This window comes from Artemia sp. Qi Xiang Cuo, chromosome 16, assembly GCF_049724085.1.
Source record: "Artemia sp. Qi Xiang Cuo chromosome 16, ASM4972408v1, whole genome shotgun sequence".
Taxonomy (NCBI): Eukaryota; Metazoa; Arthropoda; class Branchiopoda; order Anostraca; family Artemiidae; genus Artemia; species Artemia sp. Qi Xiang Cuo.
Window position 1 is genome coordinate 42,458,758 of NC_142809.1, and position 23,890 is coordinate 42,482,647.

General features: G+C 35.0%; 1 protein-coding gene across 1 annotated transcript in view; it reads left to right on the forward strand.

Moving 5' to 3' along the window:
• The window catches only part of AGO1 (protein argonaute-1), an 83,858-nt gene extending 60,474 nt beyond the window's left edge, over positions 1-23,384 (forward strand). The window contains exons 12-14 of the mRNA XM_089102715.1: positions 2,511-2,747; positions 11,742-11,983; positions 14,780-23,384. Of these exons, the coding sequence (XP_088958841.1) occupies positions 2,511-2,747; positions 11,742-11,983; positions 14,780-14,888 (588 nt within the window). The 3' untranslated portion in view covers positions 14,889-23,384. The remainder of the gene's footprint in view (positions 1-2,510; positions 2,748-11,741; positions 11,984-14,779) is intronic.
• The last annotated feature ends 506 nt before the right edge of the window (positions 23,385-23,890 follow it).

Sequence of the window (23,890 nt, forward strand, 5' to 3'; positions counted from 1 at the left end):
TGTCTAATTTCATCCGCAATTTATATTGTACTGGATAATGCTTCGTTTATTTTTGGGGGCATTTCTTTTTACCACAAGCTGCTCATGATGTATAATGCCAATGGGTAGACAAAATGTCGGGGTGACTAACAACTCCTGAGCAATGTTCAGCCATTTTTGCAGCACCGTCTGTGCAAATGCCAATATCTTTTTTCCACTCAATTTCGTGCTTTGGGACATAACTATCAAGTGCTTTAAAAATATCGAAGCTAGTTGTTCTGATCTCCAATTTTAGCGAGCAAAGAAGTTCTTCTTGTAATTCTCTTTGAAAATCAACCCTTACAACACAAAGGACAGGTGCTTTGTGAATGATGTCTATAGATTCATCAGGTTGAATTGAATAAAAGGGTGCATTTCTTACCATTTTCATAACTTGATGTTTAATACCTTCAGCCATTTCTTCCATTCTGTTCCTAAAAGTGTTAACAGAAATAGAAATTACCTTCAGTCTTTTGATGCCTGTTTTCCCATAACAGCTTCTCAGGCTTGTAACATGCAAGTTTTGACTAAGTTTTCTGATATCGTATAGGGTTTTTTATTTTGTACAATTTCGAGTGCTATCAAGTAGGAAGCCCTTAACAAGGACTTTTCTTCAGCAGCCATATTTAATACAGCCCCTATATGCTTTTTCACACTTTCATGGGCTCTTTGAAAATATTCAAATGGCTTGTCAACTAAATCTGGGTGTTTTGATTGCAAGTGAATTTTGAGTTTTGGCGTTTTCAGGGCGGTGTTAGATAAACTTACATGATAAATAACACAAAGAGGTCTTGGGTCCAGTTCATTACCTGGTTCTTGAATAAATCCATATTTCAGGTAGTCCTATTTTCTTGATATTTTACGAATCCTATTTTTGTTTTACGAATCCTGATACGATATTTTACGAATCCTGAATCCTGTTTTCTTGATATTTTACGTTTTCTTTTCACCTCCTTTTTGAGTGTTCTTTGTAATGTTGTCTGACGAGGACTGTGGATGCTCTGGTAAGTCTACCAGAGGACTGTGGATGTGACTCTGGTAAGTCAAATTCACTGGTCAACTCACTATTGTTACTATTTTCATCACTTATTTTATCTTCACCTTTTCCAAAGAAGTGCAAAATATTCACTTGGCTTTTAAAACTCATTATGGTTTCTTGCCTTTTCTCACTCAATAATTTCAGGAAAGTCCACTAATTAAATAAATTTCAAATTGATAGCTGAGCACTTCATATTTTTCAACTTTGAGAACACTTGCTCACATAAGTATTAGTTTACTTTCAAGGAGCTTATGCTGAGCCGCAAAAAATCAGGGACGTATAGTTCCCGTAGGAACTAATTTAAATTAATACTGGAGACTGGATAGAAAATTGAAATAGAATGAAACTTTTTCGCAGAAATTTGTTTGCAGAAATAGAAGTCCAAACAGAAATGCGTCCTTTCATAGATGTATGTATATTCAAGAATGTACAGTGGCAGAAATCGTTTAATGTGTCAAAAAAGCCCCCCCCCACCCCAAAAAAAAAAAAATCTTTTTTTTTAGCCTTTTTCAGTTGCAATAAAGCTATATAATAATAAACCTAACTTTCAAATTTGGAATCTATGATAAGTTTCCTTATTTTTTTCTTTTTTTTATGTTAATGGAATATAAAAAAGAGACATTGTTTGATAATGGTCCCGTTTCTTCATGGACCACCTAAATATTTGCATTCACCACCAGTGGTCCATGGACCACAGGTTGGCGACCGCTGTTTTAGACGAAACATTACTTTCTTAAAAAAAAATAAAAAAAAAAAAAATAAACGGAATTCAAATAGTATTGCTATTTTTAATTGGTTCATAAACAATAATGTTGTATTATGGTATAAGAAATCGCATAATTTTGAACCGTTGACGAATTTTTTCATCTCCACTGATCTGAGCTGAAAGAATTTAAAATGAAATGGAAGCCTTAGAAGTTGAAACACTGGGCATATAACAATTTCCCGTGTAAAGTAATTGTTACATATGATATTTTGAATATCATTTTGGCAATAGCGGCATAGCTATCAACTTCCCCTCCCTTCACAAATTTATTTGGACTTCTTTAATATGTTTGTATATCATCACTGTTTATTATGAATTTTAGCTTCCGAGTTTGTTGTTAAAATAAAGTATTTAAGCGGAATATTCTTCGCCTGAAATGAGGAATAGGGATATTAGACAATCCCAAGAACACTGGTAGTATTTTTTTTTTGTCGTCAAATAAATAATTAAATTTGTATTATTTAGGCTGTCAACTTTGAGCTACCTGTCCTTTCTCGATCTTTCGTGTATGGCAAGGGGAATTTATCCCGCATTTTGTTATTGAGATTGGCCATTCCCCTTTTTGTGAATTTCTATCCATTTTTTTTTTTTCTAACAATGCACATAATTGTCTTTCCTGTGAAGAACATATTGTATATTAACTCCGAATTAATTGCACGTTCGTTCATAATAGTAGTGCTATTGCAGGTTTTGCAACACGAGTTGACTGCTATTCGAGAGGCTTGTATCAAGCTGGAAGCAGATTATCGACCGGGGATTACGTTTATCGTTGTTCAAAAACGTCATCATACTCGTCTGTTTTGTGCTGATAAAAAAGAACAGTCTGGAAAATCTGGTAATATTCCAGCTGGTACTACAGTTGATGCTGGTATAACACACCCAACTGAATTTGATTTTTACTTGTGCTCCCACCAGGGTATTCAGGTGAGTGAAAAATATATTTTCGGTGTCTGGACTGCATACATTATAAAAAAATATGTATTTGCAGACAGTTTTATTCCCTTCATAAGGCACTAAAGCATGGGTCGGCAACCCGCGGGCCGCATGCGGCCCCGCAAGACCCTCACCGCAACATGGTCCATATTACTCACCATAACAATATACAACGAAGTGAAAGGGGGTGCAATATAGCATTCTGCCATATAGCATTCTCGAAGAATCCGTAAGCTTCGTCTAGCGCAGTTAGTTTGATTTTCAACTATCCAATCCAGACCAATTGTTTTGATATGTTACAATGTTTGTTTTTGAGCAAACTTTTCTCAAAATTTGGGAAATACACCTCAAAAAAATACTTTGTCTTTGGAGGTTAGCAGCTGGTTTTGTATTAAATCAGGAGTTAAGCAGGGTTGTGTTCTATCCCCCTTTATATGGATTATTTTGATGGACTTTGTTTTAAGGAGCACAGGAAAGGCAATGGGAGACCACGGAATCAAATGGGGTGGAAAAGGTCTCCTGGATTTGGATTATGGTGATGATTTAAGCATCCTAGATGAAAGTGTGAGCAAAATGAATGAAGTTTTAGAGGTTTTGCGAGTTCAGGGTGCTAGAATTGGTTTTAAAAATTAATGTTAGGAAGACTAAGTCACTAAGGCTAGGAATAAGTGAAGATGAAAAGGTCACGTTGGGCAATGAAAAGATTGATCAGGTGGGCAGTTTCACTTACCTTGGTAGTATTATTAGTAAAGAAAGTGGGAGAAGTGAAGATGTTAAAAACAGAATAGCCAAGGCTCAGGGTGTCTTTTCACAGTTGAAGAAAGTGGAAGAATAGGAAGATAAGTCTGCAAACCAAGATTAGAATATTAGAACCTACAGTGATGACAGTGGTCAAATATGGCTCTAAAGCATGGACGTTCCAAAAAGTGGATGAAGATTTGCTAGATGTTTTCCAGAGAAATTGCTGAAGGATTCTTCTGGGTACCCGGCTGACTGACCGTCTTTCAAACAATACGCTATACGAAAAATGTGGTTCAATACCGCTTTCTAGGGCTATCATGAAAGAAAGGTTGAGGTGGTTAGGGCACGTTGTGCGAATGAAGGATGACAGATTGCCGAAGATTGTTCTTTTCGGCCAGCTATCTAGGACCAAACGGAAAGCAGGGCGTTCCCGTCTGGGGTGGGAGGACGTCATAAATGAATATCTGAAACACACGGGAACTTTGTGGGCGGTTGTAAAAAGGGAGGCTTTGGATAGATTGGGGTGGAGGAGGAGTTTGCGTAGCTGTGTTGGCCTCAGGCGGCTTGGTGCTGCGGTGAGTTGTTAGTAGTAGTAGTAGTAGTATTCTTTTTTAGTTCCGTAAAATTATAGCACTTGGGGCATGAAAGTCATGAAAGCCGAATTATCTGGTCATGTTAGGTGGCCATCTTGTGGCGAAACATTCAGAAGAAAAAACAACGCTTGATTTTGCAGATGGGTGTCATCTGGTATATAGCTATATAGTGGGACGGGAAAATATGGTAATCACTGGGACATTTCCAAGTATGTACCAGATGAAACCCATATAAAAAATCGAGGGTAACTTTTTTTTTTAAAAGGGTTTAAGTACATCCAGGTTGTCAAAGAAGCATAAATACAATATCTCAGGAACAGAATAGGAATTAAGTCTCCACTTTCAGGGAAACTAGAGGGGGAAAAGGTACAATATATATCCAGATTATCAAAAGGGTGTATGTGCAATATTCCAGGGAAAAAGGGGGGTACTTTGGAACTTTCAGAGTATATTATTGGGGATGTTGAACTAAATCAAATAACTCTGTGTTCGTCCAAGTTTGTCATAAGGGCATATTACGGCATCTTAGAAACGGATTTAAGCATTAAGTTGAAACTTAGGGACCTCTTGAGGGGGATTTATAACTAAATATGGATGTTGAAATGGTCTATCTGTAATATATATGGGATGGATAAGGACATTAAGGTGAAACTATCAAGGGATATTTTCAAGTATATTGAACAAAATCAATATGTACTCTATGCAGGTTGTCAAAAGGGCGTATGAACCATGTCTGAAAAACAGCTGAAAGCAATAAAGTGAACCTTTTGAGGGCTGCTACAACTACTACTTATGCAATTAGTACTTCTGCTATTGTGACTTTTTCAAACTGTGACTGCTTTTAACTGTTTAAATTTGTGACTACTTGCAACTGCAAATACTTGTGAATGTGAGCGATTGCGACTCTGCGACCCCAACTAGTTGTAACTACAATTATCAGTGCAGATGACTTTGACTGCATCAACTACTTTGTTATAACAAGTAACAAGACAATTCCTCAAAACTGGAGCAATACCAAAAAGACAGGGATAGACTGACTGGTAGGTCTTCGAGCTTAAAATCCTCAACTGTTACTACGCAAGCCTGAACCCACCAGCTTGGGTCATGCAAAGCGCTTTACCAGAGTCAACATTGAAGAGTTCTTATTAAGCCCAAGCTCAGTTATAGAAAAACTTCCTTTTAATGCACGTGACATATACAACTGTGACGAAAATTCTGTGACCACAGTTCATGTTCCTCCTACAGTGTTTCGGGAGAGGGATCAGATGATATTGTGTAAGGCAAAATCATCAGAGAGAGCTGTCCTTGTGACCATGGTCGGGACTGTTTATGCAAGTAATCAGTATTTACCGCCTCAATTTATATTTACAAGGAAAAATTTTCAGCCCCAAAGGCCAACTGATACTCCAGAAAGTTTACCAGATGGAGTGTGATCGTTCAGTTGGATTAGTCAAGATCTATTTTTGACGCATTTTCATCACCTCAATGATGTTTTCACATCGATTATTTTATAAATTGCAAGAAAGCAGTAGAAGAATCTCCCCTAAATTATGTTTGGAAAAATACTAAAATTAGAAGCGCATTAATTCAAGCTGAAACTGAGTTTGAAAACTGGGTTTCTGATTTGATAAAGATCTCACGTAAGATGGATATTTTCGAAAACCCCTTCGCAGTGATTATCAGTTATGTAGCAAGGGATATGCAAATCAAGGTGATAGATTTGCAATGTGATACCACACTTAAAATAGCTTTTAAGGAAAAAACAAACGGTGGATTCCTCTGGAAGTTTGCCTTCTGAAAACTATAAGGAATTAAAAAGGTTTTTTGAGCAATTAATTACTGTGTTTGGTAGTACATATATTTGTGAGCAAACTTTTTCAATTCTGAATTATCGAAAAAACAACCACTGTTCTCGGTTATCGGACATACTTTTAGACGCAATATTATACGTCTCTACCACAAAAATTAAAGCTAATGTAAAAAAAAAAAAAAAAAAAAAAAAAAAAAAAAAAAAAAAAAAAATGCATGTCAAACGCAACAACGAAAATCTCATTGATTGTATTAACTACAATAAATGTAGTAAAAATATAAATTAAGCGTTGTGCGTCCCGCGTAACATCCCAACGTAAACTTTTGGCCCTTTTACAGCAAAAGGTGGCCAACCCATGCACTAAAGCCACATAACTATTGGAGTAGAAAAAAATAAAATAAAAATACAAATCAACATTTAAACAACATGACTAAATTAAGGCCATTTAGAAAAGTAATATCAAAATTTAGCCGCTTTTGGCATGTTTCATTTCTCCTGCGGACACTTACATACGTGTAGTCGCAACGAGGTACAGGCTGTTCAGCTCAAGAGGAAACTCAAATTTGTCAGAAAAAATTCAATATGTAGCTGAAGTGTCTCCTAAGACACAAAAACTCAATCTAAAGTGTTAGTATTTTTCCAATCACAATTTAACAGGGGGAAATGACGATTTTTGGGCCTTGCCCCCCCCCCCAAGGTAGGTCTATATTCTCCTGAATTTCTGAAACTTGTGCAAGTTATGAAGTAAAGTTTTGTTTTTTATTATTGCCCACATGAGAGGGGAGGGGGAAATAAAAATTTTCACCTGTACATTAGGATAAAAGAATAGAGCCACTAGGATCAGAATATAAAAGAAGACTTTCTAAATGGGTAGATTCGTGTAAATTTAATCTTTTATTTTGATTAGACTATTAATTGGCATTTTTGACTACAGTGTTTAATTTAAAAGCTATGATGTGCATTCTAGCATGGTTCTAACTATTCTTTAAACCTCGAAGAAGTTTAAAAATAGAGTCATCTGTATGCTCCTGGAAAACATCACGTAAGATCCAAAGAATCTTAAGCCTTTACTACAGATCTGAATTCGGAAGAATTAAATATTAGGTTGTTGCCCGAATAACAGTGCGATGTCAAATTGTTTTTAAATTCCATCAAAGCCATGTTAAAGGGCTCGACTGTTCTCTCATCTGTATCTCATACCCTTTGTCTGAAATTGAAAATTATCATATTTCTTGACAGTACAGTCAATCTAAGCTTTGACCTCAAACAAGTTGCAATAGTTTTGATTTTGGTACCATTCAAACTGGAAAAAATTCTCTGCAACATATAAAAATAATCGGCCAAAATCGGACGAGTCGAAATTCACAGTTTTCCGTCTTTTCTTCTAAAATGACGACTTTTTAAAAACAACTTAATTTGTTCGTATAGAAAATTGGTAATAGGTAAATCTTGTATGTAGTCACGAATATGCACTTTGTTTTTGTTTTGAACGCTCATGTTCAGTCCCCTCCCCCTCCCACCCATAAATCAAGCATCGATATAGGTCTGATAGCAACATTGCGCGAAGTTCAATTCATAGAGGTCAAAATTGAACTGCTAATGCATAAAAGAAGTCGTGTCCGTGTCAATTTATATAATTTATATTATCAATTTATATAATCTTGTATTTGAAGATAATTCGGAAGCAATGATATTTTTTCTTGCTGTTGCTGAAGTAGGAGGTAGATTTTGGGAATGGACGAAACTGTCATGATTGTCAGTAGATTTTCTACCGTACAATATAGAAAGTGCAGTCTCTCCTGCTGCTTTAATCTCTTCTTTAGAAGCATCAATACTAGAAAACCTTGAAGCATTTTCCCTAAACTTTTCGTTGTCTCTTAGCATTTTAGGCGCAATCCCTTTGCCAGGTCCTTGTAGACGGGAAGGTGTGTCGCAGCCGAGAATTGCGTGAGCAAAAGGAAGCAGCTTGCAGGTTTCAGTCCCAATCTTCTTAACAATGACTTCGATTTCCCAAGTTGCACCTGAAGTGGTTGGCGTAGGCTCACTGTGCAGGTAGACCTTGTGGTACTCACAAATACTATGAAAAACTAACAGTACCGACAAGTCGGTATCATCACCGATAACTACAGTATTTCAAGTCTTCGAACACTCAACCGCTGTAAGCACAATAAGCAAGTCAGCTTCAGCTTTGGCTTGGATGGTTCTCGGACCTTTGCCTCTTAAATAAGTAGAAAGTACATTGACGAAACGGGCTTTATTCTTTTTGCACGAAAGAAATTCCTCTTTTTTGGTGGCCAGTCTCATTTCTGGGCTATACAGTACTTCCCGTCCAGTGACACGGTTTCACTTAAGATGAGTTATATCTTTTGTAGAAGCAGCGATGTCGTAGCCATCAAAGACAATAATGGCGTCTGGATATTTTGTCAAAACGTAGTTCCAATATCGGTCTAAGATATCCAAATATGTTTTTTTTTGCCCAGGGAATTCTTTGAAGCAAAGCGCCCCCGTCTAAGATGTAGGTGTAATTCAGATTGTTTTTCCCCAATAGTATCAATTTCTGAAAGTCGTTTGATAGCTTTTGCTAGCTCTACTTTACTTGGCATACAGCAAGTGCCAGAAGCATCAAGAAGGGAAGTAGGGTATGAGCAAAGTTCATATTTAAATAAAAACTCTTCGTCTTTTGTTCAGTCTTTTGGATATAATTAGAAGACACTGAAACAGCAATGAAGGGTCTAAACGGTGAATTTCTCTCCCATTTTCTTTTGCTTCGCCGTCTTGAGGACTGTCTGATACTTTCGTTTGAACGAATATACCTTCATAGATTTCCCTACCATTCCGTCAAGAAACTTCTACCAAACTTCCACTGCTTTGTCGTCGTTCACGCATTCTGGAGCAGTCATTGCAGTAACAAGGCTTCGAAGCATAGCGGATCACTCGAAAGAAGACGAATGCTTGACAAAGTCAATAACTATTTGTGTGTCTGTGCAGTCGCTCTGCTTCCTCAAAATACTAGACTCTTTGTGTTGGTCGCTTGTGTGATACGAAACATCCAACAGTTCTTGCATCAGAAGATTAACGTGAGCACAGGCTAGACATCCAATTACCCACTGAAGTCTCTGTATTGTTGTCATTCCTGTGCCTCTAGTCAATCCGGTTGCCATTTTCAGACTTCTCATTAGTTCTTGTTCTATGACCTAGTCTGTTGATAAACTGGCCCAATACCTGCCCGATCTTCTCACAACGTGTAAGCCTTTTCCGAAAGACTGGAAAAGTGTTGGGTTTGTATGTTGAAGTCTCTTAATCTGCTGTTGGTACAGCCTCGCTGAATTAGTGTAGTTATTGTGACCAGCTGCTGCGAGGAAAGGGAGCATGTCGGAAATTGTTTGCAAATGAAGTTTCCAAACAACAATGTTCAAGGGGCCAGAAAAAAATTGACCTACCTAAAACAGTTATTGCAGTTTAACTTTTGAAAGAATCAATCAATCAAACTAAGAATTCTTCTTTGAGACATGAGGACTAGATGGCACTCTTTCTAATTTTTGTAGAATTTTTCCCCTAATGGTGTCTGAGTAATTGAATATCCGGTTCAACCCCGACCTCCCCTATGTAAAACTGGTTTTCACGTGCATTAGAAGCTGATCGCTTTAGGGTATGAATAACACCAATCTCTTCAGATGCTTTTGACAGTGGCACAAGACAATCTTGTCATACCGTACGTATGAGATAAAGTTGCAGTTATCCCCCGTACATCTCAATCATTCTAGTAGAGAAGCAGTATATATTGACCATAAAATGTATGGTTACTTTTGATGGCTCACATTAAAACATACCCATCACGTCCTTTCATTATTCAGCTATGCTCCGATTTCAGCTTGGCAAAACTTACCTAGGATCTTGAATGTAAGTAAAAAGTTAACTAGAAGCCAAAATTGTCCAGTAAGCGTACTGCTTACACGTTCTTTCAAACTCGAATGTCGGCAAAATACGTCAGCTTGTTCTTGCTTATATACTCAATAATTTCTCACCGAGAGCGTTGAAGAACATTGCAAATGCGGGACAATTTTGAGATGTGGGCAAAACCATTTATTTGATTAGGTGTGCGTGGGGGGGGGGGGGGAAGGCAAAATATGTAAGGTACTAGGACACGGCTTTTTCTTTGAATTTTGGCATAGGAAGTGTAAATTTTTCTCTGCATGGATCCCGCTTCGTGTAATATCCAACGTATATTAATGCACGCTTTATTTCGCGCGCGTATGTGTATGGGGGGTAAATGACTCAGGGCTGGTTATAACACAGTACTGAGTCCATATTCGTGATTTATGTACTGGATTTTTCTATCACCGACTTTTTAAAAGTGTAAGTTATTTTTTTAAAGTCGTTCATTTGAGAAGAAAAGACGAAAAATATCAATTTTGCCCCGACCGATTTTGGGCGATTTCTTATATGTTGTAGGGAATTTGTTTTCGGTTCGAATGATACCAAAATCAAAACTATTGCAATTTGTTTGAGGTTACCCCTAAAGTTAATTTAGATTGACTGTACTATGAAGGCTACTAAAAGGAAAGACTCACTGAGAAACAGTCAATTTTCAACTTAAGAGCGATGTGCTTGATTCCCCTGTTTTCGCAAAAATTCGTTTTTACACGAGTTCGTGAATCTTAAATCAGGGAATGTTGCTATTGACTTGTCAACTAAGTATCATTCAATAAAATAGGCAATAAATACTCCCCCCCCCTCCTAGGGAAATATCATCAGGGTAGGGAGTGTCTACCATGTCAAAGAAATAACAATATGCTCCCTTTTCAAATTTGTACTTTAAGCGCAACCAAATAAATTTTTGGGGACTGAAGGAGTCTTTCAGGCCTAACGTCCGCGAAACCTGGAGATTTCGTGTATCATTTCGTATATTTGTCTTAAAGTTTAAATTGAGAGATGCGATGATTTTCTTCAAACTAAAATTCTACTCTTTTGAATTTCTAATGATTTTTTTTTTTATTCTCACAATCCATATGAGGGGACTACCCGCTGCTTTTCAATGCCTATTTTTATACGTTCTTGTTTTGGACAGAAGCCGAAATTTTCAATACCATTCTATATTTTGTACCTTAGGTGTAGGAACTTTTTCTTACAGTAGAATTAACGTGTGAAAACTCCCTAAATATTCTTGAAGTTCCTAAAGAAATATAGTTTAAAGCCTTTTGAACTATGTCTTATTATATGGGTAGCTAAAAATTGGTACGAGTGTCATAACAAAAAGTCAGTGCAAGGAATGGAACGAATGATAGGTGGAGGGGAGAAAGAGAGAGGGGAGGGTGGAGGGTCTTTGCAAATCTGTTGCAAGTTATAAAATTGAAATGGTAATTGTATTGTCTTATATTGTGTGAGATGTACGTAACTAATTGTTTTATTCCAAACCTATTTCATATTCTATATGTTGTTTCCTGACTTTTTGTGGATGTGTTTTCTGAGAATAATATCCAATTACTTTTTTCAGCTTTAAGCTTGTAGCATTGGGTCATGATTTTGAAGAAACTGATGTACGACACATTGAGTTCACTCTCTTTTATTTTCTCTAGTCCTAATTGACAACTTATATAGCCAAAAGAACACCCTTACGTCACGCTTTGATAATGTTATCCAGTCTCGCTGACTGGAAAATTTTTATGTAACTCTTACTAGGATGAATTTTGCATGCAGTTTTGTATATTCGACATTGAAATTAGATAGGTTTTTACTTCTGTCTACATTAATTATCTATTAATCGTTGTTACCCATCCCCCCCCCCCTCTCTCTCCTACTTTTTCAAATGTTAGAAATTTTTTAAGTGGTTTTTATTTTCAGGGAACTTCTCGTCCAAGTCACTACCATGTCCTTTGGGATGACAACCGTTTCGACTCGGATGAGCTTCAGTGTTTAACTTATCAGCTGTGCCACACTTACGTACGTTGTACTCGTTCTGTTTCCATCCCAGCTCCTGCTTATTACGCCCATCTCGTAGCTTTTAGAGCTCGTTATCATCTAGTCGAGAAAGAACACGATTCCGGAGAGGGTTCTCTGCAAGACTGTATCAAGAGCTATACAAGGTTTGCTAGCCATTTATTTATTTGTTTTTTATTTATCATCACCATGATTATCCTAGAACACAATTTTCCACAATTCCACAATTTTCTTGATATAAATTCGAAGAAGTTTTTTTTATGTCATTATTCATACTTCAAGCTTCTCAAGAATCTGTACATTTTAACCCTTTTACATCTTATGCGAAAAGGCCCCTAGCTCTCTTATTAGATTTTTTTTTACTATTTCACGGATATCGCTTAGCAATCCGTTAGAATATCCTCTCCATTCAAAAAATTGCAATTGTTTATTGCGATTCTTTTTCCTGAAGTTTGCTCAGGAAATTGCTCAGGATAAGTTAATTTATTTAAAAAGAAAAACCACGTGTGCACACAATTTATAACACTTAATTAAATATGCAACACTTCTTGTTAAAATTCTTTTTTTTGGTAATTCACTGATGCCACATTGACTTATTAGGATTTCATATCCATGAATCAGAAAAATTTCCACTTCATTTGTAAAATGTTGATTCTTTTTCGTGAAAATTGCTTAGAAAACTATTTATTTTGAAAAAGAAAAACTGCATGTACATCGTAAAATGTTGGGGAATTTCGTATCAGCAGATTAAAAAAAAAAGTTTTTAAACAAGTGCAGTGTTTGTCACACTTCTATGTTTTGTCATGTGAATTAATCACACGAACTGAATAATATAAATTTGCCTAGGTTGGGCATTGACCTTGGCTATATCTTGGCCATAATAGCACTCAAGACCATATCTGCGTAAGTCTTGGTGTTGTTGTAAATTTTATTATCCTAGATCATTTTAGATCCTGAATAATTTTCATTTATTTGAAGTTAGAAGACGTTTACCGTCAATTATGTGTGTATTTAGATCATGAATGACTGTAGACCTCGCTAAGATGTTCGTGCCTTTGCATCAAGGAGGTATGATTTTATCACATCATAACTTTAGATCATTTTAAATTGTGAATAATTTTATATAATTAAAAGTTAAATGGGACTTTCTGCTAAGACAATATGACTTTAATTTGTGAAGAATTTTAGATCGTGGATGATTGTAAATAATTTTAAGATAGGTGTGGCTTTTCCATGTGGGATATATGTTTTTGTGATATTATGAGTTTGGTGTTTTAAATCAGGAGTGACTTAAAATCATTCCATGCTAGTTGTGACTTTTCACTAAGAATGCATGATTTTAGGTGTTAGATCGAGAGTGATTTTAGATTATTCTATAAAATGTTCTTTTCCATCAAGGAGCTAAGTCAGCTGATATCTCCGCAGCTGTTCCATCCCCAAAAATATCTTCAAGAATCAACAATTTTATAAGAGCATACGGTTTTCGGACAAGGTGAATTGATCTGATTCTATTTTTTGGAGTTATTGGCTATTGTATTTCTTAGTATTGGACGTGATCGTCTCTTACTAGGTTGATAGCTACCGCTGCAACCGAGATATCTAACAGAAATATCACATGACTTAAGTATTTATCTGTTAAGTTTGTTGATGTTTTACTGTTGTTGATATAAATATTGAGTAGAACTTCACTGGTAAAGAAAATCATAGCTGGATTTTTTGAGAGCTCCCTTTAAAATTTACCTGTTAAATCAGTTTTGAGAATTAGTTTGTGTCCAGTTCCATCATAGGTCAAAACCAAACCGTAAACCGTTTTAAGCTAGCCTAAACTATATACATAGACTACAAAATACTGTGGAAACAAAGTAAGGCTCTTTTTAACGCGTCTGTTTTCTAAAGGGGAATACACCTTGTATGGATTTGTAAAATCTGTCTATTGTAATTTGATTATTATTGATATGTGATGTGGACATGCCAATAAGAGCCTTTTAATGTAAACCCCTTCTGCACCCACTCTAAATGCGTCCTGTTTCATGTTGGTCACTTCTTTTTTCGTTTTTGCTCAATACTTCATGGTATCAACCACATAGTGAGTGCCCACGTGCCAACACTTACGATTCATTTGTTAGGAATGGAGATACTTCGTTTATGTCAAGTGTGGCAGAGATGCTACCAACCAGTGTGTCATAAAATATTGGTGTCTTAAGAGATAATGCTTCTAAAAATAGGCCAACCGCCACTTCCAGTTTTTTTTCTATGTATTGTTTTTATTATTACACAGTTGCTAGTTCACATAAATTTTCACTTCCGTAAGTCGACCAATTTTCTGCCTACTTTTTTCGTATTATTTCCTCTCCCTTTTTATATATGTTATTCATGAAGTTTAGCAAAGGTACATTGTTTGGTGCTTTTGCAGCTATATTGGATGGTACAACCAATAAAGTCGTTAAAATTGCTTAAATTGTTATAGCCTAAGATATTTTCCTTCTTCTAGTCTTAAGAAATAGTATGAATGTTGCATTATAATTCTTATGAATTCTTATGATCCCATTCAGGTTGATTTATTAGTTAAAATTATCTTGGGTCTTTTTTTTTCTTTTTTTTTGCAGTGTACCTTTCAGATTCATCTTGTACATCTTTTTATATTAAGTGCAAATCAATTGCAATACGATAAATAAAAGCTCAAATAGGGATAAAATCCTTTAATCGACAGTGTTTCACAAACAGTGACAGAAGTTCACAAAAATACCAGATATTTCGGTCACATATGCAGTGACGAAAATATCTGGTACTTTAGTGAATTTCTATCACTGTTTGTGAAACACTGTCGATTATAGGATTTTATCCCTATTTGAACTTTTATTTATCGTCATGGAAATGCAGTATGGTCTCCGAAATTATCTACGTCGTCAATTGCATTTTATAATTCTTATAATTTTTTATAGTGGAGAGGGATCTCACACATCAGGCAACAGTGAGGATCGCACTCCGACAGCTATGGCCCGTGCAATAACCGTCCACTCAGATACAAAGAAAGTTATGTATTTTGCTTGAAGTTGGAGAACTGCAGTGCTAGTTATATGTGCTACATTGAATTGTATTGTGCTTAGAACTGATTCTCTTGATAATGGTCGTTTAATTGTATATTATCAAATGCTATACCTCAAGTGTAGGTCCATATTTTGATAAATTTCGGGTGTTACGACTATGTAACCTAATTTTTGGATTGAAATCTAGTCTTTTCAACTCCAAAAATACATGTCAACTTTATTCAAAAGCGTATATTTATTATCACTAAAATGACGACACACCTGAACCTGCAAAGAGTTGGTCTTTTTTAGTACGAGTTTTATTAATATTTATTTGAACTTTGGTTGTTTGTCGAAGGGTTTCCCACTTTCCGCCGCATGTTATATATTTTGGAAAGCCACATGTGCTGCAAAGTTCCGCCATGCGTTGTACAGTCCAGTCACAAATAGTACACTTTCACCATGCTTGACACACGTCTCTGAAGTACGTGATTTATGTAAGTGGGTGGCGCCTTGTTATTTGTTCACTGTAAACGGAGGTATAGCAGTCATTTGAATGAGAAAAAAATGTTGCACCGCTTCAAATTTTTTCACGTAGTGGATGGATAAAGAAGTAATATCATTGACTGAAAAAGTAAATTGATTGAAAAAATAAATTCATGGGCTAATAAAAGTCGCAAAATGACGATAAAGAGGTAATTGCGTTTTTTGTCCTCGGTGACCTGACTTATTGTCCTGACACTCCCCTGTTTACTTTTATTTATTTTTTATACAGATGAATTTGTCCTCGGTGACCTGACTTATTGTCCTTACACTCCCCTGTTTACTTTTATTTATTTTTTATACAGATGAATAAAAAAGAAAATAGCATGTTTGATTGTGCTTAGTTCAGTTTTTCACAAAAAACAACAAAACAGATTGCTGGTGATTATCCTTCTGAGTCCACAACTGAAGTTGCTTTGGAAGCGCTGGTCTTGAGCGCTGGTCGTTAATAAGAAAAAAGTAGTAAAAAGATTTTAAATCCTTGTCTTGTGGTGGCACAGTGGGATTAATCTCTGCTTTATAATACGGGCCCTGAATTTTAGCCTCTGCCGCAGAAAACCGCCACGGCTCTGATTTTGAGCCTGGCGATGAGATTATGCTAAAGTGTCTTCATAATAATCTCAACAGTAAGAAGACGAAGTTTTAATACATACAGAGATTCTGGATCCACCTTTGTAAATCTAAACTGATTTACCAACTATTTATTTTAATATTATATATTGGAAAACTATGTAACCATTAGCCACTTTATGTCAGCTGACCGTCGTGTCGAAAGCTTACTTCATATATTTGCTCTTTATTTTTTTTTATCCTGCAGTTTCAATATATATATTTTTTTTTTTTTTTTTTTTTTTTTTTTTTTTTTTTTTTTTGCATAACATGTCTCAGAAGGACAATCATAACTTTAATCACATAAGGACCACTGACGCTCACTAAAAAAAAAAAATGTATAAAAGAGAACGTTTCTGAATTGTCAGTCATATCACGGATGATAAGAACTGGTCACCGTGGGCAAAAACGCAACTATTAGCTTTTTTTGGCTGAATATAATATGTAGGTTGTATTTTGTCAGACTGCTATAACTCTACGCAAGAAAGAAAATTTTGGTAATTGTTTTGGCCAATGTTCGTAACAAACAGAACTGCCTTTTGCATGGGTACGTCTTTTAAATTGATGGTTCTTTTTCCCAAATCTTCGGAAATGGATTATTTCTGAGCTCAAAACCGCTGTTATTGCCGTTTTTCCTTGTTATTCTAAAAGAATTTATTAACGCAACCTTGAATCAGAAACTGTTTTACAGATAATTATGGAAATTCATCAATTCGTAAACTTAGATATAAGTGCCGGTTGTATAAATGGGTGTTGGTGTGCCATTAAAGCTCAAGAAGATGTGAAGTATATTACGAGACTAGAGGTTTTCTATGAGAGAACTCCCTTCTGGAAAAACTAAAATATTTGGAACTGTTTGTTGTTTTTATACCCCTCCCTCCCCCACATAACTATCCTCCTCTTTCGATCTCCCCTGGGCTGTTAGACCTGTTTACACCTATGATAGTGGGTATAACCGACCTCTATGGTTGTTTCCCATCCTAATTAATAAATATTTTTGGTAAAATTCTGATTAGGTAAATGAACTTTGAAATTACTCATGCCAAAAGAATTGTGATGAGAAAGACTATATCTCCAAATTTGTCCTAGATCTGCTGATGTATGATGCCAATTCCATTGATGTTTCTACATCAAAGCTATTACCAAGTTTTCCCTATATTTATGTACCTATTTAGCTGTATTTATGCTGTAAGAAATCAAATAAGCCACCATACATTATCAATATATTGTGTAACATTTTCATGCTACTTATCTAGAATCTCTCTTTGATGGAAGCAGTTATTTATGTAATCATACAAATATTGTGTTTGAAAGAGATGTTTTGAAAGCTCACTGCATGAAGGTATTAAGAAGGACTTGGCCATAGATGTTAGCAACAGGAAAGTTTTCTTGTTAGAAGTTTGGACTCTTAAGACTTTCAACGTTTGAGTGTTTTGGATTGCCTTGAAGTGATTTATTAAGTCCTTGAGTGATAGACTAAAAGAGCTTTCGAAGATGGTAATCGAATGAAACTTGGTGTCATTTGTCGAACTCAATTCTTAACTTTTATTGGTTTGATTTGTGTGGTGGGAATTAGGAAGGTTTTAGGAGACTGGTTTGGTGTTTGGTTACTTCTGTGTGTTATTCACGAAGGAACTGTGTGCATATTATATGTCAACGCTGATAACTACGCGTAGAAGTAGTGGCAACCTATCATTCTTGTAGACAATACTATAGTGATGTTCGTAAAAAAATGTTTAGAGTAACGCTAATCAGGCTTAGAAATTACCCTTTACTCCTCTACTTGATTCATCTTTTCCTTCTCTCTCCACTCTCTTCCCCCCTCTTCCTTTCTACTCTCGCTATTTCTTGAATTTAAGTTTTTGATAATCGTAGTTACTTTATTAATTATTTGATTCTCTTTATTCGTTTGAACAATTTCTCTGTGATATGTGGTCTGAACAGAGTTTGAACCAAAACTTTCTAATGAAATGGCAAAACTTAAGCTAATAAACTGACTTAGTTATTTAGCTTTTCGGTATTTGACTGCAGCAAGACCGGGGAATTAAGAAGGTGGATAAATACGGTAAACCGGAAAGCCTATACTCCAAAACAGAAAAAGAAGCTTCATAATTCGTTCTTTAGTCCGTCGCTCTTGGCTTAAGAAATTCTTTGATAAATATGTATTATTCTAAGAAAAAGAGAAGCAGAACGAATTAGTATAATTGATATAATTTTGCTTTTTAAGATTTTTAAGACATGAGATTTTTAATTGTACAAAGGAAAATATTGGTTGAAATTCTAATATTTGTTGCTGTTATTTCGTTCAAAAGGGCATGTAATGGTCAAACTTTTGTTTCTCCTTGCTTTTTGTGTTCTTAAAAATTATTTTCCAAAAATATTAAAAAAAAGATTGATTGCTGAATATATCTGTATTTTCATATTTAATGCTATCCATGATAAGTTGGGAAAAACCATATGTCTATACAAATAATGAAAAAATAGAAAAAAGACACCCGGCTAGTTGTAATTTTTTGTAACAATCATCTGGTAAGAGAGAAAAAAAATATTCAGTGTGTTTTTGCGATTGGTCATGTGTTAAATTCAATGACCAAGACGTTGGCATTAATTTTTATTTTTGAAAAATTTATAATTAAGCTCCAATGTCTACAGTCAATGAAATGTTTTCACGCTAAATTCTGAAATTACTCGTAACATCAATCAGTTTGTTTTTGGAGGGTTCATATATGTATTACCCTATTTTCTGCTATGAATTATGTATTTTCTGCTATAAATATGTATTTACCCTATTGTCTGTTAAGAATTGCCAGAAGGATTAATTCCTATTTATCTCCTTCTGTATCTCTCAAACTAAAGCAATTGCCATAAATTCTTCATGGTTCTTCCAGTATCTGCTTTTGGGAATTTCCATGCTGCCATGGATATTAGGGCTTGTATGGTATAAAAAACAAACAAAACAGAGTTCCTAATAAACAACGTTGAAATTTTTTAGTCCTTATTTTTAACGAATCTATAATTAACCTGCAATTTCTAGAGTCAATGAAGTATTTTCACGCTAAATTCTGAAATTAAGGCCTTTTCGGGAAGTTCATTTATTTATTGAGTTTACCCTATTTCCGCCAGTTCCTAATTGGCAATGCAATAAATTTTAATTAAGGATCTATGGTATTATAGTAATTAAGATCTATGATCTTATGCCATATATATACCCTATACCATAGATCTCAACCAGGGTCTGGCTGAGAAAATAGTTGCAAACTTGACTGAGTGTCTCAGGCAGAATATCACATTTCCCATTTAATTGCACATCTACTTACAATTTCTAATTACAAATTTATGCTTAATATTTTTGTTTCGTATTAAATTAATCTGTAGATTTTTGCTTTTGCTTAACTTCTTTTGATTATTGTCATTACTTATTAACGTAATGAATGGGTGTTGTTTATTTATTTAGCCCATGAAGGCATAACTAAAAGTCGGTTTTTACAATAACTTTACAATGGAAAATGGTTTATTAAGGACTGGATGAATGAAAAAGACTTACTGTGAAACTGTATAGTATTTTGGCAATGTAATGATTTTTTGGTTTGAAAAAAGTTAATTATTTTTTGGGGTAATGGGAGGTGGGGGGGGGGGGGGCTTGCTTGACGCAAGGAAGCACTCTTTGCTATTGGTTTGTGGGGCCTCATTTGGCTAGCCAATTGCAGTGGGCTTTCAGGCATTTGTAATTAGGTTGAATATTTAAAAATGTGATTTTAAAGTGTGATAATAATGTGAGAGAATGTGTAGCCCCTTTTTCTACTAATCACCCTTTAAATTTTTAAATATTTATTCGAACCAATCATGTATGTCTATTCAAAAACGAAGTATAATTTTTCATTTTAATTTCTCCGGTTATTATTTTTTTATCAGCAAAAATAAACTAAGGACAAATTCTTTACTAGATTTTTTTCCAGTTTACTAGTGGCACTGCACTGATCACTAGATTTATTTTGCGGGTATTTCTTTATATAAATAATTATACGGCATTTACGTCTGCCTTGTGAGTCATTTCAGAAACAAATTTGTTGAATGCTCTTTGATGTGCAAACCATTCATCTTAAACAAACTCCTGACATGGCAAAGGAAAAAGTATACATATGTGTTGTTTTTAATTTTTGCTCTTTGTTTTTTTCTAAGGGGAAAAATGCCTTTGTATATGAAAAGCTGTGTGTGACAAATCTCATTAGAATATAACTTAATCACAGTATGGTCGCCAGTTGATCTTCAGGTTTTATCGGTTGCGAGAGATGGAGGGAGAGGGGGTTAAATGTTTCATAGCACACATTTTCAGTCCAAAGTATTTCTAGCAGGGAATTTCCCAGAAGCGTCCTGTTTGCGCATTTGGTCTTATTGGCAAAAATTTTTGAAACTATACCATTTATAATGACCCGATGTTATAATAGTTGTCTAACTCAGTTGAACACTTTTTTTTCTCAAATTGTCACTCGTTTAATTTGCATATAGGGCATTATAAATAATGCTAAATTAATTGCTAGGCCATAATAAATATGTGTAATGTATGCTAGAAATCATACCGCTATCATTGCTTCATTTGGTTGTATTTCACATTTTCATTTACTTTGTAATTTTTTGTATGGTCTTCAGTATCGATCAGTTTGGAACAAGAAAAAAAAAAAAAAAAAAAAAAAAAAAAAAGATTTTAGCTATGTATGCGTGCAGAGGTATGTATTTATGCAATGCCCATTTTAATCTGCGTCTTGAACACAAAGTTCAGCATGTATTTAACCCTGTAGGGCTAAGGGGCCTCCTTGCCATTGCAGGCAATTTCGGGTTTATTTTAAGATGAGTACTGGATACTAATTTATTTCTTGCGATTATGTCGCCACATTTCTACATTTTATGTAGTGTATGCTAGGAATCATATCACTATCATGTTGCACTTAGTTCTATTTTATATTTGCCTTTTAATTTTTTTTACTCTACTAATCAGAAGCAAAACAAAACATTTTATCTTCGTATATATACAGAGGTATCTATTAAGACAAAACACATTTTAATTTTCGCCCTGAGCAGTAAGTTTGACATATATTTGACCACGGAAGATCCTCGTTCCCATTGCAAATAAATTCCATTTTGAGTTTAACATAAGTCCTTGATATCAGCAGATTTATTTAAATATGGTTTTACAAACTCGCTACTGACACAAGAGTTTGAAGCATTTGTTCTGGATATCTTTGGGATAACCCTTAAAGTTTGTTTGTAATCTTAATGGATTCTTTAATTTAACGCGTCAGATTTTGGGAGATTATTGTTGACGTCTTCTCCGACCTCATCTCGCAAGTCACTCCTGCAAGGTTTCCAGTCGGGGTTGAGTCTGACTTGATAGGATACATGGTGGCTTCTTATTGGTAACCTTGGAAACTCGTTTTTAAAGCCCTTTTGGTTCCAGTAAGGCCAATGAATAGAGGATCTATGAACGATCTTTTTTTTCGCTGATATTAATATCACTTTTGTGTTTAGAGTAGGAAACAATGTAGAAAATGGAAAGGGATTCAGTAAGAGCTGGTACTTTAGATAGAGAATTTAAAGACTAGCGAGCTGATTTAAATCACTTATTTTATAGTGATTGACAATGATATATTTTTCCCTATCACTTTTCTATGTTTTCTGGTTCCTAATATTGGCAATTTTTAACCAATTTGTGAGTAGTTATAAAACAAAAAATTAATAATAAATGAACTCCGAAGCCTAACTTGTGTTCCCTTTTTTCTGCAATTGTTTCATCGTGCGGTAACTGTTCGGGTCGCTCACGGCCAAATGCAAACAACAAAAGTGAAGCGTTGAAGGGCCATATTGTTACTAACTTTACAGTGTTATTCCGTTGGCCACTATCTACAACACTAAAAAAAGCCGTAGTTGATGTACAAAAACGTTTTCACAGATCTATGGATAATGCTGGTGTTTATGTCAAATTCTCAGGGGGGTAATTTGCAATGCCAATTGGTCGGCTAATGCTTCGAAAGGCGGTGTTTTACACAGCATAAATTTGTCATGAAAGCTGAAACTGGCAAATTTGTTTTATGTTTGTTAGTTTTTACTGTAGGCTCAGTCATAAAAGGATATAGCAAATGCAGAGATTGTAGCTAATATTAGTACCGTCTCTGATAGGATTGACAAGATGTAAAATGCTTGTAATATCTTGCTTTTTCCTTCATATTTTATTATTTGGATACGCTATTGCGTAATCTCCTTGTTATTCTGGGCCCTTTGGCAGCTGAGATCGAAATTTGGACCCAGTAATGCCCAAAAGGAACTAATGCTACACTGGAATCTGATTTGCCCTTTGGGAAATTTCTGCAGCTGAAATTGAACTCCAGATCCCGTCACCATATAGTTTGCATTTCATAGTTGTTTTTTTTTCTGCTAAGGATTGATAAGGGTGCCCGTTGGTTGGCTAACCTTAACTATACTAAAAAAAAGCAGATAAATCGCTATTTAGTGCTGGCTCTAGTTAGTTCAGACTTTTAAGCTCAATCTTATGATGAATGAGTTTAACGTTAGCGGTAGCTAAATCAGTGGGCTAAGAAATTTGCAAGACGATTTTCCTTGACCGTCGAAATAAAATAACCTCGCTTACAAAATAGCTTATCGCAATTGATTTCAATGGTCGCTGTCAGTGACAGAAATCAACTGTAATAATCCATATTCAACGCGTGCTAAAACAATTTTAATAGTAACTTCACATTATCTGGAGAAACTAATGTGATATAGGAAATTGGAATGAAATTATAAATCTAGCGTATTTCGTTTAGTATGATAGGCTATGAGTAAGAATTTGGCAAATTATTCTGTTTGAATTCCCGCAATGTAATGTCGCTACTGTGTTATTCGTTACTTCAGCGGTCAAATATATATTGAAGTTATTTTCTTAATTGTCAGGATATAATTCAAGATATGCATTCATTTTTCAATATCAATTCATATGTTGATTTAATTCTTTTCTCTTTTTTTTAGTATAATAAACAATTTTTTAGAAATGAGAAATGAACTGACTTAAAATTTGGGGTAATCTCGCCAGATGCAAAATAAATTAGCATAATCTAGACTTAAAAATAGTATATCCGTAGCATATCACTTTTATCACAACTCTTATCAAATAGTCAAGCAACACATATCAATTCCTTGAGCTCTTTAGATCTCGAGCATTTTTCCAGTTTGAATTTTTCTTCAATTTGTTTGTTTTTAGTCTTGTTTTAATTCTTCAATTAAAAGCTCACTATATTCTAATCATTCTTGTTTCTTTTGTGACTTAGTTTTATTAGTATTGCGGCAGATGTTTTGTCTAAATAAAGTGTGTTGTGGATTACTATGTTCGTATTTTTAGAATCTTAGCTGTGACCGTCCGAAATTACAGCACTGGCAGGAGTAAGGTTACCGGTGAAAAAAAAAAAAAAAAATTAAAATCTGAACATTCTAAAGAAAATATAAGGAATTACATGATTTGAGATTAGAAAAGGGACTTCTTTACATGTCTGCTTTAGATAGAGAATTAATTGATTAGAAAACAACAACGAACAAGATATATTAAAAATGGTGAGCCATTAACCTCTAGGCTTAAATATATGGCATACGACTAAAATACGCCATCAATATGTTTTATAAAATAACCAAGAGACAAATAAAAGAGAAAAAACAGTCAATATTGTCTTCAATCTTTGTCGTTTTGGGCTGTACTGGTCAAATGTTGCAATCGATTCGTCAGCAAGGAGACGAACATTAGACGCTTAGTCGAATCGTTCATTTTTATATGAAACGTTGAGAGTTCATAGAATATGAACCTCACCGTCGACAAAAAAGATCATAGTAGAGTGA